We start from the raw sequence: 22596 nt of genomic DNA on the forward strand, positions 1-22596 counted from the left end.
AGCGAGAGAGAGAAACGGCGAGAGAGTGACCGAAACAACGGAGAGAGATCTAATCTCTCTCAAACGTGATGTTGATGTTAATTAGTTGCCCGCTTATACGATCCACAATGCTCGCAATTTTCGTTTTTTCTTTGCAATCCTTACATCCTCGTATGATAGAATAGGGTGATCCGTGCGATTGCGCAAAATAGGTGTATTCAGTGCAAGAGCTCAATTTCTAAGCGATCGTTCCTATGGAAGCTGCATATATCATATAATATGAAGCTGTTTTAAGTATTTTGAAAATTTAAATTTATTTATTCGTATCTAACTATTCATTTATCACAAGCAGAGCTTAATAATTAATTGGAAAAAGCCATAAGAGTAGAAAATGTACATTTAGTGGAAAATAGGTGAATCACTTCTGTTGCTCATTTAGTTTATTTTTTTGGTACGAACTTTGCACATAGCCTAATTAGAAACTAAACCAGATCCCTGCGCTATTTAAGTCAAATCTATGTCAGGTCTAATGCATCAAGTAGACAAATGCAGCAATAAATGCGGTGACCAGCATTGAGGCACGTCCTCCGGGCGCTCCAGAGCGGCAATAATACTCATCACAGTTGGCCTCCGAGATGGTTTTGTACTTCTCCAGCACATCCGACCAGTTGCAGAGACCCACATTGCACCAGTCTAGGTCCACGGCATTCTGGTTGAGGAAGAAGACGACCTTCTCCTTCTCCAGCTCCGCCGGGCAATCGTATTTCACGGCCACGAAATTGCCCGCAAAGGGACCCAGCAGACTGGTCTTCCAGCGACGACTTGTCATCGAGTCATAGTTATCCGCACGCAGTGGGATGTCATCCTTGTTGATGCCCAGCGCGGTGAGCAGCGTCTGCAGACCCGTCGAGTGGGCGAAATAGGCCACCACATGGGGCGAGACGGGACTGCTCAGGCGGGAGAGCATGTCCTGGACGGCGCGGCAATTGAAGCGTGTATTCTCCTCAAAGCCATAGCCGGAGCCGTAGTAGTATTTGAGATCCTCGGCGTATTCCATGACGGTCACATGCTCGGGCAAGAAGGCGCCGCACCAGACGCTCGTCCGATCCACCTGCCAGGCCTGCTCGTAGCGGCACATGTCGTACATCAGCTTGATATCATCCTCGGCCAAAACCGTGAAGCTATCGGAACGGAAAGGTTAGTCTCGTCTTGGATAACAGCAGCTGCTACCAACTGGACACTTACCCAAGTCGACGTGTAATATCCGCGACAGTATTATTCCATATGGCGGTTGTGCGATATTTCTGATACTCGGAGCCCACGCCCTTGTAGTTCTTGTCCTTAAAGTCCGTGCAATAGTCATAGGGACGCAGCAGCAGATCCTTTTCGGGTATATCCGCGGCAGTAGCCACATTGCTGTCACCAAAGAGACCCTCGGCAAAGCCCTTGAAGCTCTCCGTGGTACGCTGTGTGTCCGTGTGACGGAACTGAAAGCAGGGAGAAAAGCTTTAGGAGGAACTGCAAGGACTACACTATCAATATTCCAAAATGAACGCAGGTAGCAGTTCTTACCAGGTAGTAGGTATCGTTGAATGTGGTGGGCAGCACCGTGGGAAAGTAGTGCTGATAGAGCTTGGCAGTGCCGCGCAGATCCTCATAGCCCTGGCTGGTCAGATACTCCTCAATGTCCACTGTGATGCTGGTATTCCATTTCCACATCTGGATGGCGGTCAGATCCGTATCGCACAGGGCATCAGTCTCGGGCTTGGTGCGTCGCACTCGATAATTATCCACTATCAAATCACGTATCTGCAAAGATCACCAGGAGGAGTACATAAAACAGGTGTTGGAGCAGGGGTTAACCTAGGGGTTAACCTACCTCTTCCAGGCGCGGTGCCGCCTCAATGGTGCTTGGCGTGGGCAGCCGTGTGCCGTGCCTGTGGAAGATCCACATTTTCTTGGGCTCACAGCCGGGCACCTGATACTGCTTGTCCATGTTGGTGCCCTTGACAATCTGATAGGCTGTCTTCGAGCTAAACTGACGCGTCTGCAGTCGCTCCGTGTCCTTGCCGAAGCAATAGTCCTGCTGGGCACGAACCACGGCCAGAAGGGCCATCAACAGCAACAGCAGCAGACGCATGACTGCAATTGGGAATAAAAGAATAGGAATAAAGCTCATGAAATTCAAGTTGCCCAGCCTTTTGTCGATATCCTTGAACTGTCGCCCAGGTATCATATGTGGACAGCTGAAGGGGGTTTAGATGGGGGCAGGTCATAAGGTGTGGCATTTAAATTGTTCTGCCAAGGAGTTGAGTCAAGACAATATGGGCAGGGCCCACGATGTTGGCCAGTTGCGAGAGATTCCAATGGAATTTTAGCTAAAGAAAATGCCAGCTCACACACGCACACACACACACACACACACGCAGATACAAACACCTGGAAATTAGGCTAATGATTTTGCGACTGACAAATTGGTGCAGTTTTCTATTGCCACCTGCCCTTAGTCATCATAACTGCCACCACCCCACCCCAGCCCAGCTCCGGCATGGGTCAAGTTGGTTTTGTCATAAAAAAGGCAATGTAATGTTTCAATTTGTAGCTCTGTTTACACGACCCATTTGACGGGGGCCTAGCTAACCCGCATCCAAATTGATTTATTCTCAATATGGAATCCCCCTCTGAGCCCCTCTCTCATAGACTGCTCGCTTGATGGTGACACAATGGCTGAGTTAATTGACAGACTTGGAGGAAACACGTGAAAGGTTCTAGTCTGGTATGCCCGACTAGAAGTTACCTTAATATCGGCACCAAGCTACGGTTGCAGACATTCAAAGTTCCTTTTAAATATATCTACAAAAATCTATAGCAGAAGACGAAGAAGATAGCGAAAAAAATATGTTGGATATAATAATGCTAAGGTTTTGGTTTGAAGATTTCGACATTAAATTGGACGGACAAATGGACATGGCTAAATCGACTCATCCTTTTCATCCGATCATACATACCTGATAATTATTTAAATTATGCATAAAAAATATAAAATTAATTTATTGCATACAACCATAATACCCATTTTCAATGTGTACAGGGTATGCAAACTTAAATTAAAAATTTGTTTGCTCAGCAGGCGTTTACTTTGACAAACTGTTTTACAGTCTATTCAACTCGGAATTTCTGTCGGCCTACGAATTATCATTTATTATTCTAGACTCGAGCCATGGATCATGTCAAGAAATTCTTATGCTCGATCAAGCCGACCAAGAGCCAGCAGGAGATGGCCAAGGCCTTGTGAGTAGCTCAAGCAAATTGTCAGAAATTGATTAATATAGTTTGAGGTCTTTTGCCACGCCCACAGCATACCCTCAGCTGGCTGTTTTGGCATGGCTGGAGTTTTGGCTCTGATCTACTTCACAGACTGGCGTCTGATCACGAACTATATCCCGCTCTATAACACAAAGTATCCAAAGCCTGAAACCAAATAGCTGAATACCCTGCAAGAAAAACTCAACTAAAATGCATAAATGTATTCTTAGAGTCTACCGAAGCTGTGCCATATTATCCACACTATTTTCATATTGTTTTTAATACATTTTGGTAAAGGTCTTTCAACTAGCATAAAATTAAAAACACATTTCATATGCCATTTCTGATTCTGTGGCGATGGGAAATATGCATTTTGGTTGCACAATGCAAAAGTAAATAGATCGATGCCAATCAAAATATACAAAAGTTGAGGAAAAACAAAAACAAATACGGCAGCCAAAAATAGATAATAGACAACTTTTAGTAGAATATCTTAGAGGTCGTAGATGTAATAGCATAATAAAAGCAGATATATGTCAATTGTGCAACGTGCTACATTCATGACGTCAGAGCAGGGTCTGCAGCGGGGGCAGCAGCGTGGACCACAGTGGGGGCAGCAGCAGCGGGGGCGATGTAAACTAAGTGCTGCGCTGGCAGCCGCAATTAACTGCGGCGATTTTCAATTTTCAATTAAACACAACAGGCGGCTGCTTAACCAAAACAATTTCCCCATTCTCAAGGCCAGCTGCTTCCGAGATCTTTGAATAGAATCTTTCACAAGTGAGATCCACGCAATTTGGTTAGTTTCAAGAGCGTCGCATCCATTGGATGCACAGATGAAGAAGGGAGGGTTGAGGAGGGGGCGGGTGTCATCAAGGAACTAATGTCTAATTGCCAATGTAATATTCGCAATCCTAACCCTCCCCATCTCAAACCCCCCTCAAGGTCCCATCGTTTAATCGGTTTTCTCATGCAATTGAATGCGTCGCCTTTGTTTTCTCAATGCGAAATTAAAATTCCAAATTGACTGCAGCGCATTCGCTTAGCTCACTTTGAGATCCATATATATGTGTGTGTGTGTGTGTGTGTGTGTGAGTGTGAGTGGGTGTGTATCTGTTTATAGCTATAGTTAACAATCTAAACCACATACACCTGCCCCTGGCCAGCCCCTTCTCTCCACAATTTGTCACTGCTATAAATCGCTTTTATATGTTTTAAAATATCCATTGGAATTGTTTTATTGCACATTTTCTATACTCTTACTGAGGGTATATCAGACTATACACAGTGCATATTGTGGAAGACATCTTCGAGGCCAAGAGTTATATATATTCCTGATAAGAGCGATTGTGAACTAGTCTCTACTTGTGACTTTCATGGAAAAGCTTAAACAAATATGCACAATGCATTGTAGGAGATCTCTTCGAAGCCGAAGGGAATATATCATATATCCCTGATAGGAAGTGTTGGGGAACTAATCTCTAGTTGAGCCTTAACTGGGCAAACTTGGAATATATGATTTTTGGCTTTCGTATGAGTCGAATTTTCCATGTTTTTCTTTTAAAAAACCCAAAAACGATTTCTATACAGATCTTCAAAAAGATCTTTAAATAAAGAAAATATCATTCTTCAGCATTATAAAAATTTCTTCAATGTCTTCAAAATCAATTAATTTATATAAATTCAAGATTATTTATTATTTAATATATATATTTTTTTCTACACATTTTTATATTTATATATACAACCCAATTCTAATCTATATCATGTTTGCAATGTGTTTTCTTGAATGCGAACGTGACATTTAATAATTTTTCGCTGATTTTCCGCTGAAAATGTGTTTGCAACAATTTTGCAAAAATGCCCTCGTGCCGTTTTTCCTGCCCTGTATGAGTCTTGCCAAGCGGAACATAAATCAAATACAGATCTTTTTGCATTTTCCATACATCAGAATGGTCCGAAATAAATAAGCCCAGCAAAAAAAACAAAAAAGATTCGTGCCCAAATTATGAAACCTAATTGATTTGTGACCCTGCCCCAGAAATATGCTCCGGGCAGAGAGATCGTTGAACTGTGCTCTGCAGCTTTGAAAGATTGCGCAACACTGCAAAGCACTTGAAGATAAGTGTTGGAAGTATTTGCAGTGCGGATTGATAGGCACGCAAGTGTCTCGCGTTTCGCGCGCGTTTCGTGCGCGGCTTAAAACGCCAAGTGCACAATAATCGCCCTGTAATTCGCAACTGCTTGTCAAATTTGACACTTGGCTGGCAATAGCTTTAGTTAGAGCAACTTGATAGCAGTGCAATCAAATACACTCGAAGAAAAAAGCATAGAATTTTTGCAAAATTTAAATTAAGTTAAAAATTCTTAAAGTAAGAACAACATTTCAGTATGAAAATCTTTTTCAAGCAGCAAATTTCCAAGAAAAGTTTTGTTTTGATTTCAAGCATTTTGATCTAATCAAAAAAAATGTTAGTTTTCAGTGTTTTACTGCTTCATATATAAATCAAGTATTATCAGATCTGAAATATTTTTTTGACGGCTTCCACTTGATTAAATTACGTCATTGATTTGTTGTCTTCCTCGTAATTAATTTTAGCACGAAATCTACTTGAAATTCAAAGCAGATAGTCGAAGGAATTTTCCTAAAGAATTTAGAACTACCCCCTTTTCGCTGAGTGTATTAATTAGCGGAAATATGCAAAATTTAGAGGCTACTGGCAGCGACTTTTAAGAGCCCAATTAGCATAAATGATGCACAAGATAAAATCGCTTGTAAACACTTTTAGATATAGACATGCATATATACAGTCAGGAATTATATAATATATGATATACCCGGCCGGAAGAGTCTTTCCTCAGTACCCAAAATCATGTCTAGACGCAGCTGAGAATTTGATGATTGTCCCTAGTTAATATGCAAGACACATAGAAAGACCCTTTGGGATACCCATTGTAATTGAGAATTGCGTCTGGCGCATTTGAAATTACAGAGCTGGCGCATAAATGTCAGACATTTCCCAAATGATCAGTTTGATCTTCGGTCTTCGGTCTTCGGTGGCATTAGACATTTAATTTATCACTTGTAGAGCTCCATGTATAAATACTGATACGCAGCCAATAGAAGTGAAAGACCTCTCCCTCCACTTAGAATTATGTGTGTTGACCTTAGGGGTATACTTAGATAGCCAAGGGAGGGGGAAGGGTAAGCACATTTCCACACAAACATTTTGGATGCCGCTTGGAATTCTCGAAAAGTTCTCTTAGACACAACGGAATTCGTTCGGTATTATGACTAAAACTTGAAAAAATTCACTTGTGCCAAAACAAAAGTCGATTGCGTGGAAAGCCTATAAATAAAATACGAAGGGGAGGAGCAGAGTGGGGAAAGGGGGAGGGGGAAAGAGGCTCTTCTATTTGGGCACGTCTGGGCTTGTGTTTTATGTAGAATGTTGATATTTGAATATTTCGAAAAGTAATTCCCATTAAAAAGCACAGAACCAAATGTTTGACATCAAACGCTAATTCAAACTTTTAAAAATTCAAATTATATATATTCTACAGTTTTAAGGGTAACTACAGTGCATTCCTCTCAACATCTATTTACTTTTGAAGGCGTGATCAAAAAAAACAGAAAATAAATATCTCACACAGTCACAAAATTAGGCAGAAAAATTAATGAAGATATGCCCTAAAGATCTAACTTTTCTTTTAGACACAGTTTGAAAGTCTTTGGAATTACAGTTTTAGAGTCAGCAATCCATTAATCCAAGATTATTTTATTACCATTCTAATAGGTAATCACAATGTCAACTGGGGCTGTTTAATTAGTTGTGGCAGCCTATTTAAATCTTTGGGTTAAGGTCAAGTCATAAATCTGTTCCCGAGAGGAGGCAAACATAATTTTGTTAACGCGATTTATTTACTCTACTCTTATCGAAGTCCATGTACAAGCAAATATTTAAGTGTTCCACATTGCTTTTTTGTGAATTTGTTAATTTATATGAGTGCCAGCTAATTATTTTGATTGTGCGCGTTTTTAAACGCACGCAAAACGCGCGCATTTATGCGCATGAGCGATTGCCTAGAAAACTTGACATAGTCAGCGGGATGTGAGGGGTATAAGAGGGAAGGTAAGTGACAATACATTCTTCCGATTGTTTTTATACAAAAAGCGTTACACACGTCATGACATAGTTAAGATACCCTAAATAAGGGTACAGAAAGAGTCACACGCTGTGAAAACAAAAAACACGAAACAAAATGTTCCCAAACCGATTAAATTTCAGCTGTTTTCATTCATATGCAAAAAGCTGGCTCAAAATAAAATTAACCGGGAATTCGGACAAGCATTTTGTTGAGCTCATCAGAAAAAAAAAAGTTGTCATTCGAAATGTTGTTATTCGAAATGTTGTCATTCGAAATGTTGTTATTCGTGTTAACTTGTGTCGTGTCAATAGGAGATCAATTATATAACTTTTATTAGACGTTTATTTATGAACGACAAGCCAAACAGGTTTTTCACAGCAATTTTGTTCAAAAATCAACAAAAGTTGTTTTGTTTTCTTTTCTTTTTTCTTCTCATCTTAATTACATTTACACTTGGGGAACAGTCAGATAAAGACAATGTGTACTATATATAAATAAATGTGGTATTTAATTGAGCTGTAGCTGCAATGCATTTTTAAGTGCATATTAACACAAAACGTTAGGCAATTTAAAATTATTGTATTTTAGAAATACGACACAAAAACGACGCTAAGAGAGAGAGAGGGAGAGAGAAAAAGCACACACAGACCTGCAGTCGAGAGAAGCGCTTGCACGGTTTAACGGATTTCTTAACCGTTTCGCACAAACGGTAAACGGCAAACGGGCGACGGCAAACGGGCAACGAGTTGACAGAACTGCACGCGAACGCGTTCAAAACGAAACTGAGGTGACGAGCGCAGCGCACGAACGTTTATAGCAAGGGCGACGTCGTGCTCTCTCTCTCTCTCTCTCTCTGTCTGCTGCTGCAGCAGGTTGTCTGATAAGCACTTTGACAGGGACATGTCACGACATGCCTAGATCCTAAATGCCTGCTGGAGTGCGTCTTGGCAATGATAATGCTGCAACTAGTGCTATAAATATATATGTATATAAATTAGTTAGAATGTTAAGCTGATAAGCGAACAATGGAAATAAAAATGTGTGAGCTGAGATTTCAGTCTAGCCTTACAGTAGTTAATCACAGAGATTATTTTGGTTACAGTTATAAAAAAAAAAAATGAGCAACAACTATCGATTTGGCAGGCACTCAGGGAAATCACAAACAAAGAAATGTTCGCCTGCGTAATTGTTGATATCATTTTGGCTCGTTTAGTTAGTTATTGACATAATCGAGTGTCGTTTAATTTATAAGGGCAAGCACTTGATGCTCGCCTGCGTCATTTGTGCTGCCTGATAAAAAAAGACTTTGGCTTAGAGAAATGCGTCGTCCGGCAGCTCGTTGGCCGTCTCCATGCGCAGAAACTGCTCGAGCGCCAGCTGGAAATCCCAATTGGCCTCCTCCTGCACGATGCGTGTACACCATTTGGGTCGCAGCCCTGTTATCTCCTGGAATATGTACAGCTTGTGCTCCTTCACATCCACCGTCTCCTCCACGGGCATGGACAGCTCCTGATCCATGGGCAGCTCAACGAACTTGAAGGCATCGCGCTGCTGCTTCGGCGACGGATTCATGATATTGAAACGCTCGTTTATGATCTTCATGCTGCGCGCCCTCTTGCCAACGCCCTAAAATTATACAAATGATGAGCAATCAGGCAATGGCTACGTTTGCTGAGCAACTTACCAGGCCGTTGGCATCCACCTTGAGCACAAACTGCCTGCTGAAGGCCAGCAATAGATCGGAGCCATCACGCAGCACGCCGTTCACATAGATAATGGCCATTTGGTCGTCATAGTGCATCACATCCGTCTGCAGTGAGACATAGTCGTGCGTAACCTCCGGCAGCTGCATGAGCACCAGCATTATATCATGGCCGCCCACATGGACACGGCAGGTGTCGCGTGAGTTCTTCAAAAGGTTCCTGCTAAAGTAGTTGTACTTGTTGATGCGCTTGCACAGCTCGTTGCTGGGCTTCACGGGATGGCAACGTCGAATGTCGTAGCTGCAGGTCAACGTGAATATGGAGCTGTCCGTATAGAAACGGCTGAGATTGATGCGCTGATCGGATAGCTCGAACTCACGCAGAAATTGGCAGAGGAAAAGCTCACCGGTCAGCTCATAGGCAGCCGGATCGCATAGGTAATCCTTTTGCGTTGTCAGACCTGGCCTGCTGCTCAGATCCACATCGTCCAGCCGCTGCAGACCTGGACACACCTCCTTAACCGCGCGTATATAGGCGCTGGGCAGACTGTACTTGCGGCACAGGGAATTGCCGTGCAGACGCAACGATTTCAGCGGCACCTCGCTAAGCGCACCAATCGCCGTGATATCATCTATCCAATTCTGACCCAAGTCCAGGGCCTGCAGCCCGTTCAGCAGCGACAACGTGCGCAGATTGTTGAGGCCCAAGATCTTATTGTTGCACAGCCGCAAATCGACGCAGTTGCCGAGAAACTTGCGCGAGGCCATACGCAAAATGCTGTTGAGTATCCTGGCCGAGGTCAGGCACACATGCACATTCTCCAGGACATCGGTGTTCTGGAACTGTTCCAGATTGAGCACACGATTGATGGCATTGAAACGCTTCTGCAGTGCCTCCTCGATGCACTGCTTTGGCTCGACATGACCCTGCTTCAGTGTGCTCACATTCATGCGCAGATAGTAGGCAATGGAGCGCTGATAATTCGAATTCAGTTGCGCTATTTTCATCTCCAGGTTGCAGTTGACAACCAGATGCTCGATCTGATCGTAACAATCGCGCACCAGAAAACGATGCTCGCCGCCGTCGTACTACAAAAGTTAATAAGAAGCATTGAAAAGGTGTCCGACAAGTGACTTCCTCTCAACCGGCTCACCTTGTAATAGCAGGGATAAAATTCGCTCAGCTCGCTGGAAACCAAAATGAAGAAATAGTCAAACAGCTCCTCCTTGGCAAATTCGTGCTCCGGATCGGGTATCTGTTTTAAACAAGTTTAATTGAATGTGCATTTCATTTGTGTATTCATCAATGGGCCTACCAGAAATGCATGCCAATCCTTGCTGTCCTTAAACTGGGCCAGCCTCGACTTGTTGCTCCAGTCAATACGCACGCCATCGCACTCCACATCGATCTCATAGTTGAGCGGCGTGTACATCTTGTACAGCTTGTCAAAGGGCACGCCGTCCTGAACGGGCAGCAAAAGGTCAGAGGTTGCAGATAAGTGGAAAAGTCTACACATTTGCACAACCCTTGAGCCCACCTTTCAAAAGGCGCAGCCTGTAACTTACCACAATCTCAAAATTGCCCAACAATGGCTTTAAGCAGTCGGGATATTTGGCCGACTTGGTTAACGGATTATTGGCCAGATTCAGCTGTTTGGCACGAATGCGTTGCAGGTCGCTGCAAAGGCGCTTAGCTGAGGTTAACTGCAATCACAAAAGTTTTGGATTAGCTGGAGAAATGCAGACTTAAGCAACAGCAAAAGCTCACCATATTGCCGCTCAGATCCAACAGCCCGTAATCAATGTCACCAAAGATTCTCAGCGCACCCAGATCGGACAGTTGATTATGGGCTAGACAAAAGCCTTTAATGGCACGACGTCGATCGTCGTTGTTGTTGATGGTCGAGCAGACCAAGTGGAAAGTGCCGGGATTCGAGAGCCTGACCTCAAAGTGCTTAAAATACGGATTGGCACTGAAGTTGCTCAGATTGAGCACCCCATGTACGCCATGATAATGCTCCAGACGGCCCAGGAGGCGATCTATTACCTGGGGAAGTGTGAAGAAGCAGGCTGATTGTCGAGTATATGTATAAAGATTGTTATCCTGCTTGATGAATAACAAGGGTAGGAGGCTGGAAGAGAAGGCGGGAGGAGAAGGCTGCAAGAGGAGGCGGGAAGAGGAGTCGAGAAGAGGAGGAGGAGAGATGAGGCGGCGAGAGTAGGCAGAAAGAGAAGGAGGGGAGAGGAGGCGGAACGAGGTGCAGTGAAGAGGAGACATGGAAAAAAGGCGGGAAGAGAAGGCGGGGAGAGGAGGCGGGAAGAGGAGGAGAGATGAGGAGGAGGAGGTATGAGACGGCGAGAGTAGGCAGAAAGAGAAGCAGGAAAGAGGAAAGAGGAGGTAGGGAGGGGAGGCGGAATGAGGAGGTAGGGAGCGGAGCAGTGAAGAGGCATGGAAGGCGTCAACAGAAGCGGGGAGAGGAGGCGGAAAGAGGAGGTAGGGAGAGGATCAGTGAAGAGACATGGAAGGCGGGGAGAGGAGGCGGAAAGAGGAGGAGAGATGAGGAGGCGAGAGGTGGCAAAAAAACAAGGCGGGAAAAGGAGTCAGGAGAAGATCTTACTTAACCTCTCAGCATATATATTTTGTTTACCTGAGAAATGACGAACGCTGGTGAAATTTGATTCCTCTGGTTGTCAGCCACATTGAACCACACGCTCAAATGGAGCTCGACGCCCGTAGAGACTCTTATTTTGAGGCCACGATTGAAGAACTTGTCCAGCGCGGGCTTGCAGGCGCGCACCAGAAAGCTGTCCACATGACTGCCGCACTGAGGTCACAAGATTTAAGCTGCAGGCAGATATTTGAAAACAACTGTTGGCCTACCTGATAGTTGACGGGGAAGAACTGTTCACCCTCCACCGCATCGAAGACGGCGTTCAAGATTAGCTGCTTGGGGTTCGCGGCAAAATTGAGTACACCCTCGTGGTGGACGCAGAACTCGATCCAATTCAAGCCCGGACTTCCATCATAGTTTTTGCACTTGTAGTACCTCTTGGCGCATCTGTACTGCAGCAAAATGGGCTGGTGGCCATCGCCAAAATCCACTAAACGATCCTGTGCTGCAAATTAGGCTTTAATTTCCTGGTTAATTACAAAAAACATCATTGCATTTCTTACGCAGACTTCTAATCGCCGGCATTTTAGCAGCTTGACATCGATAACAAAATGTATCGAACGATAGCTTAAAGTATCGAACGCGATTACTTGCTGTGAAAACAGCTGTTGATGGCAGCTACTTGTTTTTTTTTGTGCGATTGAATTAATCTGTTTTAAAAACATAGTTAATATGTTTAAAATATGTAAATTGGTGGGCAAAGATTTCAGTTTGTGATGTTTAAAATCGGATGATCAATTATTTGGCTCAGAACCTTAGTGCAGCTTTGTGTGCATGTGCGTATATATGTGGGCTTACATGTATGTGTGGATGTGTGTAATTTACATGTGTGTATGTGATTTCTTATGCTAGTCGGAGCAAGTTTTTTATGTTGAAATCCAGGAAATGCAGATATTTAGATATATATATATGTATATATGTCCATTTACTTAACACAATATTTATTCTTAATGCCTAGAACAGAGCCTATGAGATATTTGTAATTATTTCTTGGATGTCTTCTTCTTTGCGCTGTTCTCCTTTCTGCCCTGATAGAGGCCCGTATAGTAGCCGGACATGTACCAGGCGGTGAGCATGGCCACAAAGTCCTGCTCGGGCTCGCCATCCATGCCACCGGCTGGTGTAAACATGGGCGGAACTAGCGGCATCGGCGGCATAACCAAGCCAGGTGATGGACCTGCTGGACGTGTTGCTCCAGCCGTTTGCTTGCCCTTGGCCACGGACTTTTTAGCGCTCTTGGCACGCTGCTCCTGCTGACCCTCCTCGGCCTCCGAACGCTTGGCGTAGAGTATTTGTTCGCGACGCGCCTTATTGCCCCAGGTCGGCAACAGATCGGCTAGCAGCACCTCCTGTTCGTTTTCGTAGCCTACGTAGCGCAGCACGCAGGTGCCTGCATTCTTGTCGATGGACACCACTGTAGCCTCGTAGTCCAGGCCATCAGTGTAGGTGGCACGCACAAATTCGCCCACCTTGAAAACACGCTCCGGCTCTTCTTCTTCCTGCTCCAAATCTGGCTCTGACGTTGAGGCCGGGTCAGTTTTATTGTCGTTCTCAGCGCCAGTTCCTTCACGCGTATTGGTGGAATCGGCGATGCGACGCGCCAGCGTCTCGCGAGCCAGGTTAACAGAATCGTCGTAGGCCTTGATCAATAGGCTGTCGTCCCAAATATTTTTGTCATCAGCCATTTTTAATGCGATTTGCTTTAAGTTCTATCGTGAATGTGAATTTTCGAAATGCAGCCAGCATATGCATTGGCGTCTGCATTAATCGATAGTATCGTTGTGAATTGCGATATAAAAACAGAGTTGTCGCAACGACTGATGTAGACTTACAGTGAATGGCACAAGAAGAGGAAGAGCAAAAGCAAAAATCATTCTCAGCTCACAATTGTGTTTTGTGTTTCCTCTTAAAAGTTAAACATTAAAAAAATGGCAACAGTGGAGGCATTATACAAGGAACTAACCGCCGAATGGACCAAACGGCCGCCAAATACGCCCAAGTGCGGCCAACTGCTGGAACAGCTGAAAGTGGCATTGGTCAAAATGTCCTTTCTGCCAACAGACGGCGGCGATGCGCAGAACTCGAAGAAACAGCTATTGCTGGCGCGTTCCGTGCTGGAAATTGCGGTGGAGCACAGTGTCCTTAACAAGGATCTGCTCGCCTTCGAGCGCTACATGTCACAGCTGAAGTGCTATTACTACGATTATGCCAAAATCATTGGCGAATCGGACAGCAAATACAAATTGTTGGGCCTCAATCTGCTCTATTTGCTTTCCGGCAATCGTGTATCCGATTTCCATACAGAACTGGAGCTGCTCTCGGTTGATATCATACAGCACAATCAGTTCATACGACCCATTCTGGCGCTGGAGCAGTACATCATGGAGGGACGCTACAACAAGATATTTCAGGCCAAATCCTCGATGCCCGCCGAGGTGTATAATTATTTTATGGATTTGCTGGTGGAGACGGTGCGCGATGAAATCGGCGCCTGCATTGAGATGTCCTACGAGAAGATATCGGCCAAGGATGCCGCCAAGCGTCTGAATCTCCGAGTCCCTGACGAGATTAAGGCATTTGGCGAGAAACGTCAATGGAAGCTGGAAAGCAATGGCAATTACAGCTTCACCGATAGAAGCATCAAGCCCAAGGAGCTGCTGCCATCCGAGGAGCTGGCCGAGCAGGTGCTCAGCTATGCGCGCGACCTGGAAATGATAGTTTAAACCTTGTAATAAATAATATCTAAAAGAATAAAGTCAAATATTTTCTATTTAATGGACAACATAAAGGAAATGTGACCAGCTGCAACGATGTTTGCCTCACGATTTAATCGATTAATCGTGTAACGCGCAAAATCGATAGTTTGACTCTGGAGCACATCACTAATTTGTGGGAACGAACGGGTGGAGAAAAATTGTCATCGCTCGCTGCGATTTATTGTGATAAAATTAGTGAAAAGGCAACGCAAATAAGTTGAAAAATCAACGCAATGGCCTGCAACGCAAGCAAGACGCACCTCTTGCGCGCTATCGCTGTAAGTACTTATATCATTTGCTGCAACTTAACCAAACAAATTGTCGACCAATGTGAATTTTGCGTTCGGCCCAAATCGTGTTACGTAAAAGTTAAAGTTGCAATTTTGTTTGTGTTTCACTAGAAACGCGGTTATGCCACCTGCCCACGCCTCGTCGGCGACACTTCACCCATCAATGTCAACGTGCTCGAGAACAAGCTGGTCGTGGCCACAGCCGATGCCTCGGTGCCCGTTTCCCGTGTCTCGATTGTGTTGCGGTAAGTCTCGATGCCGCCTCCAATTACGGCTCCCGACTATAATTGTCTGGTTGCAGCGCCGGCTCCCGCTACGAGGCCTACGACACGCTGGGCGCCTCGCATCTGCTGCGTCTGGCTGGCAGCCTGAGCACGCAGAGATCCTCGGCATTTGCGATTGCCCGTCACATTCAGCAGGTGGGCGGCACCTTGACCACCTGGGGTGATCGCGAGCTGGTTGGCTATACCGTCGAGACGACCTCGGATAATGTGGAGACCGGTCTGCGCTATCTGCAAGATCTGCTGCAGCCCGCCTTCAAGCCCTGGGAGCTGAAGGACAATGCCAAGACGCTGCACAACCAGCTGGATGCCGTCACAACCGAGGTGTGTGCATAATGCAGTCATTTATGAGTCGTACAACAATTCGCAACTCTTGAACTCATCTTGCAGGAACGCGCCATTGAGCTGGTGCACAAGGCCGCCTTCCGTCGCGGCCTGGGCAACTCCATCTATATACCCAGATTCCAGTTGGGCAAAATCTCCAGCGAGAGCCTACTGCACTATGTGGCCAACACTTTTTCGGCCGGCACCGCAGCCGTTGTTGGCGTCGGTGTTGAGAACAATCTGCTGTCCGGCTTTGCCCAGACCCTTAGCTTCCCCAGCGGCGGCGGCGACAGCAAGAGCAGCGCCAACTATTACGGCGGTGATGCGCGCAAGGACACGGCGGGACATCGCGCCGTTGTCGCTGTTGCCGGCGAAGGTGGCGCCGCTAGCAACCACAAGGAAGCGCTGGCATTCGCCATACTAGAGCAGGCAATTGGCGGCGACGCTGCCACCAAGCGTGGCAAGTCGGCCGGCGCCTTCAGCGAGGCTGCCAGCTGCGCGAGCGATGCGCCCGTTGCATTGAAGGCCATCAACAAGAGCTACTTGGATGCTGGCCTCTTTGGCTTTGTGGCGTCTGCCGATAGCAAGGATATTGGCAAGACTGTTGAGTTTCTGGTGCGCGCTCTCAAGTCCGGCTCCGTCTCCGACAAGGATGTGGCACGCGGCAAGGCGCTGCTCAAGTCGCGCATCATCTCCAACTACTCCTCCGACAGCGGCCTGATCAAGCAGATTGGTCGCCAGGCGGCATTGACCAGAACCGTTTTGGAAGCCGACGCCCTGGTGGCTGCCATCGATGGCATCTCGCTTGACCAGGTGCAGGCGGCTGCCAAAAAGGTTGCCGGCTCCAAGCTGTCTGTCGGCGCCATCGGCCACCTGGCCAATGTGCCCTACGCATCCGATTTGGCTTAAGTAGATAATCTTGTTAACTGTATATGTAATTTAAACCCTGCCGGCGAGATCTAACGAAATAAACCTGTTGGTAGTCACGAAATCGATACAAAGTGCGACTCTTGAGCGATCTGATCTGATATGGGAAATGTCAAGGATCCTGGCGCATGTGTCTACAGGTAAGTGAGCCAAGGTAAGACTCAGGTCTGAACAGCTTTTCCGTACATTTATTAAACACATTTCCATAGTAAAATTTCGTAATTAAAAGTAGACAAAAAACAGTTCACTTCGGCTAGCCGAATACTCAATGCCCCTACAGAGATATAGAAAATATCTCTACAGTTTCTATATAACTGATATATCTATATATATATATATATTACATAATATAGTATTACAATGTTAATTTATTGTTAATGCGTTTCGGGAGCTCAATGAAGCTAGTTGCAGTTGGAATATTTTCGAAATATCTTTTACGATGTATAGCTTAGGATATAGCTGCACGATCTATATTCATATCGGAGTTAAGCAGACATGGAAACAAACGGACGGATAAGCTTACAATATTCCGCAGGGGCATTTGTCGACATACGATCCCTGACCTTTGTATATAAATATCTTTTGGATACGCTCCAGAAACATCTTTGGAAAATGGAAATATAACATAGTATATAGAACACCTGTATATGCATATATGCATATATATATATGTATATATAGGTATGTGTATAGATTAGACGCAGATTAGTGGAGAGTTCCCTGTCCTACAGAAGGATGACCACAATTATGGCCACAAAGAGCGAGACAATGACCAGCCAGTAGCCCCAGGTGCTGTCGCGTCTGTTCACCTGGCTGATGCTGCGCGTCTCGCGCTGCACGCCCAACTCCACGCGATCCATGGTATTGGCCAGATTGTCCAATATGTTGTTCTGGTCCTCCACCTCGTCGCCAAGCTGTGTGGCCAGATTGCGCTGGCGCGATATGGTGGCCGACAGCACCTCCAGGCCACGGTTCTGATGCTCCAGAATCGCTTCCTGCTGCTGCCTAAGCGTGGCCACATCTTGCGGCCGACCTGGCGCTGCGACGGACGCACCCTGCCACACAGAGCTCGAGCTAGCCGGCAGCTGGTCGGCGCGTGTGCTGGTCGTGTAATTGGCATCGGCTTCGCGCAGCTGCGATGCCAGCTTATCGTAGTTGATGCGACGCCGCTGCAGCTCCTCGGCCGGACACAGCTCCCAGAGGATGTCGTTGTCCAGCGCCACTTTCAGATGGCTCACATCTTTGCGCAGCTGCTCCAGGCTGGCCTCAATGCTGCTGCTCAGTCGGACGTATTCCGGCGCGGCGGCTGTGCCGCCCAGTTGCCGCCGCTGATTGAGCAGCACCAGAATCTGATGTCGCAAGCGTTCGCAGCCCTCATACTCGATGTCCCTGCAAGTGGAGGCGGGCTATTAAACGAATTACTTTACGGCACACACCCGCATACCATGAGTCATGATCCACCAGCGACATGTTCGTTGCAAGTCTTTATCGCAGTCAGTTAGAGCATTTGTAGGCGTTCTTTAGAGCGTTGCAAACTGCGTTGTTTTCCTTTTGTTTCCAATGTTAATTTAACAGACATCAGCTGTTCGCTTAACAGCGCTGCTGTTATTAACATTGGTTGCCTTTAACTGTGCACGCGTTTTACAGTCGCATTTTGTTAGTGCCAATGCAAATAAACTTAGTTAGTTAACATTTCAGTAACAGCGGCAGTGTTGCCAGTTTCTCACGTTTCCAGCTAGATTTGGCTTTTTATGGTGAAATTGTAGAAAACTGTTTGTAAAAACTGTCAGCAGAAACTGTCAAATTCAAATTTGTTATATTTTATTTTTGAACACTTTAATGACAACTTTAAGGCTTAAGGTATATATATCTTGGTAAAAATTTATATATACACTTTCAAAAAGAGCTGTTAGTTCTCAAAATATTTATATAGATAAATTTAAATTTAAAGAATATTATTTAATATAATTATTATATTTGTTCCTACGATTGTTTTAAAAAGAGTACATTTGGCCTTTTCACAACTGTTCCCCCAAAACTGGCTTGTTTTACCGCTAAAAAAGTTGGCAGCACTAAGCCGAAGCCAATAACAGCTCAGCGCAACCGGGCTGTACAAGCAACAGCAGTCAAGCAGCTGTTCGCTCGCTTTTACGCTTAACATTGTGTTTACAGAAACGTTTTACAGCATTGCTTGTGTTCAAATAATATATATAATATAATATATGATATGAACTATAATTAAATCGATTTGGTAATGCTTTCTAACATAATATGCTTTTCTCTGTGCAGGTCAGCTCAACAAATGCAATACATTTTGCTGCCATCTGCTGTGAACAGCATACCATACATAACATTGGAATAGTGGCTGTAACAGCATTTGCCGACATCTGCTACTGCCCACAATTTCCAACACTCACGCACACTGATGTACAACCCAACACTACAACCAAATCATTATTTACGTTAAAAATAATTCCGTGCTGTGCCGTGTGGGTTCGTTGTCATTTCTTTGATAAAATTTTGAATTGAAAATCACCGTTACATATATCAGAAACGATCCCGTTGGCCAGTTTAGTTAATTAGTCAGTTTCGTGTTAATTGAGAAAAAGCCAAAAATTGTTACGTCACATGAAAATTTCGGTGCGGAAAAGTGTTTGTGCGTGTTGATTTCCCCTCAGCAGTGATTGCGGTACCTTTTTATAGACGACGCGCGCTGCATGTGCTGCAACAAACACACACACACACACACGCACACGCACGCACACACTTATATACATGTGTGATATTTGAAATGTTCGAGCGTGCGTAAGATAGAGTTTGTGTTATTATTGGAGGACATACAGTAGTCGGTGCTTAGAATTTCATTTGCATGTGGAACTGTCGTTATTTTCGAGGGGTCTCATATTCACTTGTAATTGTGATTCGTAGGAAGTAAGATCTCTAGTAGTATAAAAATAAAAATAAAATAGTGTAATTTCAACTTCAAATCGGAACGCAACATAAGAAAACAACAACAAACAAGAACAACACACTCGAACCACCAATTAACAACATTAACCGTTAACCGTCGCGCATCCGTCAAACTTTAACCGTCTTTTACGCATTGAGTAATAAGAGCACAAAGAAAAAATAGAAAAGAAAAAAAAACTAAAGCAGCAACGTAACTCCGTAACGTATCAAGAACGCGTCCCGTCTCCCGAATTGTAATTGTGTGTGTGCGAATGCAACAGCAACAAGAATCTCTCTTCAAGCAACAAGACATAACGTAACGCTGCGTATAACGGTAAGTGTGATTCAAGAGGGGGAGGGGGAGCTGCTTTATTATTTTATTTATTTTTTTTTTTTTTTGGGAATAAACGCAATTGGTAGTTTAGTTGGCGGGCACTTCGGTGGCGAAAATTCTATGCATGCAACTCGTTTTTCCAGCAGAACACACGCACCTCTCCTCTGTCTGTGTGTGTAGCGGAAAACGTGTATTTGTAAGAAAAACCAGAAAATCGAAACCGGGAATTGGGTCAGTATGTCAAGCAAGCGACCGGGTAGGGGGGAAAGGTTCTTTGCTTTGGCTCTAACTCTGCTGGCTAAAACGGGTATTAGTCAACACTTGACGCTAGACCGACCGGTGGCTGCCAGCATCCAACTGGGCATACGTATGTGCATGTGTGTGTGTGTGTGTGTGTGTGCGCTTGTGTGCGTTGCTGTCTGATTGTCACTCGCGCGTGGTTTTTCTTTTGCTTGGCATTTCGTTGCGCGTTCGCTCTCTGCCTCTCACTCTCGCTCATTTTTGGCCATTCGGCTCAGTTGATCTTGCATGGTGTCGACGCGTCGCCGTCGGCTGCAGCAGCAGCGCATTTACCTTGAGCGCGCCTGCACTTGTCACGTCTCCCAAATGCTCGCGCGCTCACTTGCTCTCCCGCTCTCGCGCGCGCTCTCTCTCTCTCTCTCTCTCTCAATGTGCTACGTTTTCTTATTGGATTTTGTTGAACTTCTAAAGTGGTGGCAACACCTTTCGAAACACTAACTGGCCAGTTAGGCGCCCCGGGTCCGCTTTTCATGTTTGCTAATAAAATTATTACGATTTATCCGACTGTTGCTAATGCGTTTTAAGGTCGACTCTGTCGTCTCTCCATACCAAACTCTTGGCTGCTGACCCATTAAAACGTCTTTCACATGATACGCGCCGCTTACATTTCGCGGTCCATTTAACAGTGTTCAAAGCTGGGGGGCCTGCCAGACGGGGCGGGTCGGTCTACTGGGCCTAGGTTAGGCTCGTCGCTGATTTGTGATTTATTCTCTAGAGGTTTTTCTTTTTACTTGACGACTAAGCAAATTTATCAAGAGCTTTTGGCGCACAGTAAGTGACTAAGCTATGCTCTAACTTGTTTAATATCCAATTGGTATGCCAATTAGTATTTGTATTCATGTTAATTTTCAACTAAGCTAAAACGTTTTGGTTTTAGCCCATTGCATTAAATTAAAGATCGTCGAAATTATGCCCTATGACTTATTGGGTCACAAATATCTCCCCACTGTTTGTTACACATACTTCTGCATAACTTTGATACCCTTATTACCCAATAATAAACAACCAGGAAGAGTGAACAGGCCAGAGAACCTTACACACACACACACAGGCAGTGGGGGGTAAGAGTGAGTGAGAGAGAGGCATAACTCACGCAAGACGACATTTGCTCTATTTACGGCTGCTCTGGCATACTAGTTCAACTAGGAATTGCTTCCTGTCGCCCACGCACATGTTAAAGCTTGCGTTCTCGTGCTCAACGCAGCCGACAGGCGCTTGGGCTGCGTAAGAGAGCGAAAGAGAGCCGAACAAAAGCTGACGCTGCTGCATTGGGGTTGGCTGCTCGTCTCCCATGATTTTTGCACTTAAGAGCGAAAAGTGGCTTTGATTTTTTGTGTTTACAATGCTGTCGTGTGTGGGAGGATTGGGAGTGAGAGTGCTAGATATGCGGCACACATTTGCATGTCGCTCTCCCGCTCTGGCAAAAAGCATGCGGGATACAAGCAAAATGTTAACCTATATATTTTTTGTAGTTGCCAATACAACAGTAAAAACGTGGTGCGCCCAGCGCCACCCCCACAAATAGCGTTACGACGACGGCGGCGACGTCGAGTTGAAGGTTCCTTCTTTTTTTTTTTTATATAAATTAAAACTGTTTTTAGGCGACGACGTGCTCCACGAGCGTCGCGCGTCGAACGGCAGGAAGCTTTTGTTGAGCGCGCTGCTGCTGCTGTTGCTGCTGCTGCTGCTGCTGCTGCTGTTGACGCTGCTTTGAATTTGATGTTAAGTATACGCATCAGTGAACTCAATTTAATTATCATGATTGTTTTTCTCGCTGTCTTCTCGCTGTGTATGCTGAAAAATTCAAATTTGCCAACTTCGCACACACACACACACACACACACACACAGAGACACACACACGTCCGGCAGTTGGCAGTTCGTCGGTTCCCAGACAGATTTTCAGCGTTGCTGCCGCTTATGTAATCAAGAGCTTTACAAAAAAGTTAAAAAAAAAAAAACAAACTACGTTAAGTTGATAAAAGCGCTGGCCACAACTACGTGCATACGTTTGTCTGTGTGCACGCCCTTCGCCCAGTTTTTATCAGCGCGTTATTTATGCGCCTTTGCCATGACAGATAGAACACAGCGACAGCGCAGCAGCAGCGGCAGTAACAACAATAAGTTTTTGAAGTGCAGCGTAGCGCAAAGAGAAAATAAAACTGTTGTTGTTACTTTTATAGAAGCCAAAAGCCCAAACGAAAAGCAATTAAGTCGCCATGGCTCATTGCACAATAAGCGAAGAATCAAAAAAACAAAAAAAAAAAAAAACAATAAATTTTTTTTAAAAAATAAACGCACGCAGCAGCAGCGGCAAACATAACTGTGTTTGCTTGGCCAGCCATAGCGTGCATGGACGTCAACGTCGCTGCCAGCGTCACAACTCTAATCGCGTGAGAGCGGCAGCGAGAGTGAGAGCAAGAGTGTGGGAGTTTAAAGCGCGAGAGTGTGTTGTTGCCGCTGCTGCTTAATAAATAGGCCAAATATGTAATATCGCTAAAATGTGTTTATTGTAATCTTTTTCACACACACACACGTACACACACACACACATAAATGCTCTCGCACGTGCATTGCATCCCTCGTTACGTTTCGTGTGCTCAGGCAAAAAGAGCGCCAAAACGAAAA

The 22596-nt window shown here is 45.0% G+C and overlaps 8 protein-coding genes across 14 annotated transcripts in view; 4 read left to right on the forward strand and 4 right to left on the reverse strand.

Annotated features, from left to right (window-relative positions):
• Nucleotides 1-267: 267 nt before the first annotated feature.
• LOC6623806 (multiple inositol polyphosphate phosphatase 1) lies at nucleotides 268-8388 on the reverse strand. The gene is made up of 5 exons (XM_002046223.4): nucleotides 8084-8388; nucleotides 1859-2121; nucleotides 1552-1788; nucleotides 1225-1466; nucleotides 268-1160 (listed from the first exon to the last, which is right to left on the reverse strand). The coding sequence occupies exons 2-5, from the start codon at nucleotides 2117-2119 to the stop codon at nucleotides 506-508; spliced, it is 1395 nt and encodes a 464-aa protein (XP_002046259.1). The 5' UTR covers nucleotides 2120-2121; nucleotides 8084-8388; the 3' UTR covers nucleotides 268-505.
• LOC26531031 (cytochrome b-c1 complex subunit 10) lies at nucleotides 3113-3650 on the forward strand. Its single transcript, XM_015176194.3, has 2 exons — nucleotides 3113-3270; nucleotides 3338-3650. Exons 1-2 carry the CDS (start codon nucleotides 3200-3202, stop codon nucleotides 3462-3464), a joined length of 198 nt encoding a protein of 65 aa, XP_015031680.1. The 5' UTR covers nucleotides 3113-3199; the 3' UTR covers nucleotides 3465-3650.
• Nucleotides 7917-12457, reverse strand: nxf2 (nuclear RNA export factor 2). Its single transcript, XM_002046224.4, has 9 exons — nucleotides 12312-12457; nucleotides 12018-12253; nucleotides 11785-11961; nucleotides 10905-11183; nucleotides 10703-10840; nucleotides 10453-10599; nucleotides 10291-10392; nucleotides 9119-10225; nucleotides 7917-9060 (listed from the first exon to the last, which is right to left on the reverse strand). The coding sequence occupies exons 1-9, from the start codon at nucleotides 12331-12333 to the stop codon at nucleotides 8746-8748; spliced, it is 2523 nt and encodes an 840-aa protein (XP_002046260.1). The 5' UTR covers nucleotides 12334-12457; the 3' UTR covers nucleotides 7917-8745.
• A 245-nt stretch (nucleotides 12458-12702) lies between these two features.
• Smn (survival motor neuron) lies at nucleotides 12703-13575 on the reverse strand. Its single transcript, XM_002046225.4, has one exon. The coding sequence runs from the start codon at nucleotides 13491-13493 to the stop codon at nucleotides 12792-12794; it is 702 nt and encodes a 233-aa protein (XP_002046261.1). The 5' UTR covers nucleotides 13494-13575; the 3' UTR covers nucleotides 12703-12791.
• A 65-nt stretch (nucleotides 13576-13640) lies between these two features.
• Nucleotides 13641-14583, forward strand: Rpn12 (regulatory particle non-ATPase 12). Its single transcript, XM_002046226.4, has one exon. It carries the CDS (start codon nucleotides 13737-13739, stop codon nucleotides 14529-14531), a length of 795 nt encoding a protein of 264 aa, XP_002046262.1. The 5' UTR covers nucleotides 13641-13736; the 3' UTR covers nucleotides 14532-14583.
• A 97-nt stretch (nucleotides 14584-14680) lies between these two features.
• UQCR-C2 (Ubiquinol-cytochrome c reductase core protein 2) lies at nucleotides 14681-16450 on the forward strand. Its single transcript, XM_002046227.4, has 4 exons — nucleotides 14681-14842; nucleotides 14966-15099; nucleotides 15156-15459; nucleotides 15526-16450. The coding sequence occupies exons 1-4, from the start codon at nucleotides 14798-14800 to the stop codon at nucleotides 16366-16368; spliced, it is 1326 nt and encodes a 441-aa protein (XP_002046263.1). The 5' UTR covers nucleotides 14681-14797; the 3' UTR covers nucleotides 16369-16450.
• On the reverse strand, nucleotides 15666-17990 carry Syx8 (syntaxin 8). Its single transcript, XM_002046228.4, has 2 exons — nucleotides 17831-17990; nucleotides 15666-17775 (listed from the first exon to the last, which is right to left on the reverse strand). Exons 1-2 carry the CDS (start codon nucleotides 17854-17856, stop codon nucleotides 17112-17114), a joined length of 690 nt encoding a protein of 229 aa, XP_002046264.1. The 5' UTR covers nucleotides 17857-17990; the 3' UTR covers nucleotides 15666-17111.
• Nucleotides 17991-18897: 907 nt separating this feature from the next.
• Nucleotides 18898-22596, forward strand: part of bol (boule homolog, RNA binding protein) — a 32046-nt gene continuing 28347 nt past the window's right edge. For 2 of the 7 annotated variants that reach the window (XM_070207787.1, XM_002046229.4), the window contains exon 1: nucleotides 19285-19669. The gene's annotated coding sequence lies outside the window, so the exon portion shown is untranslated. Of the gene's footprint in view, nucleotides 19670-22596 lie in introns of all 7 variants that reach the window. The other 5 variants (XM_015175580.3, XM_015175582.3, XM_015175581.3 and 2 more) reach the window with 5 other exon arrangements.

This window comes from Drosophila virilis, chromosome 3, assembly GCF_030788295.1.
Source record: "Drosophila virilis strain 15010-1051.87 chromosome 3, Dvir_AGI_RSII-ME, whole genome shotgun sequence".
NCBI lineage: Eukaryota > Metazoa > Arthropoda > Insecta > Diptera > Drosophilidae > Drosophila > Drosophila virilis.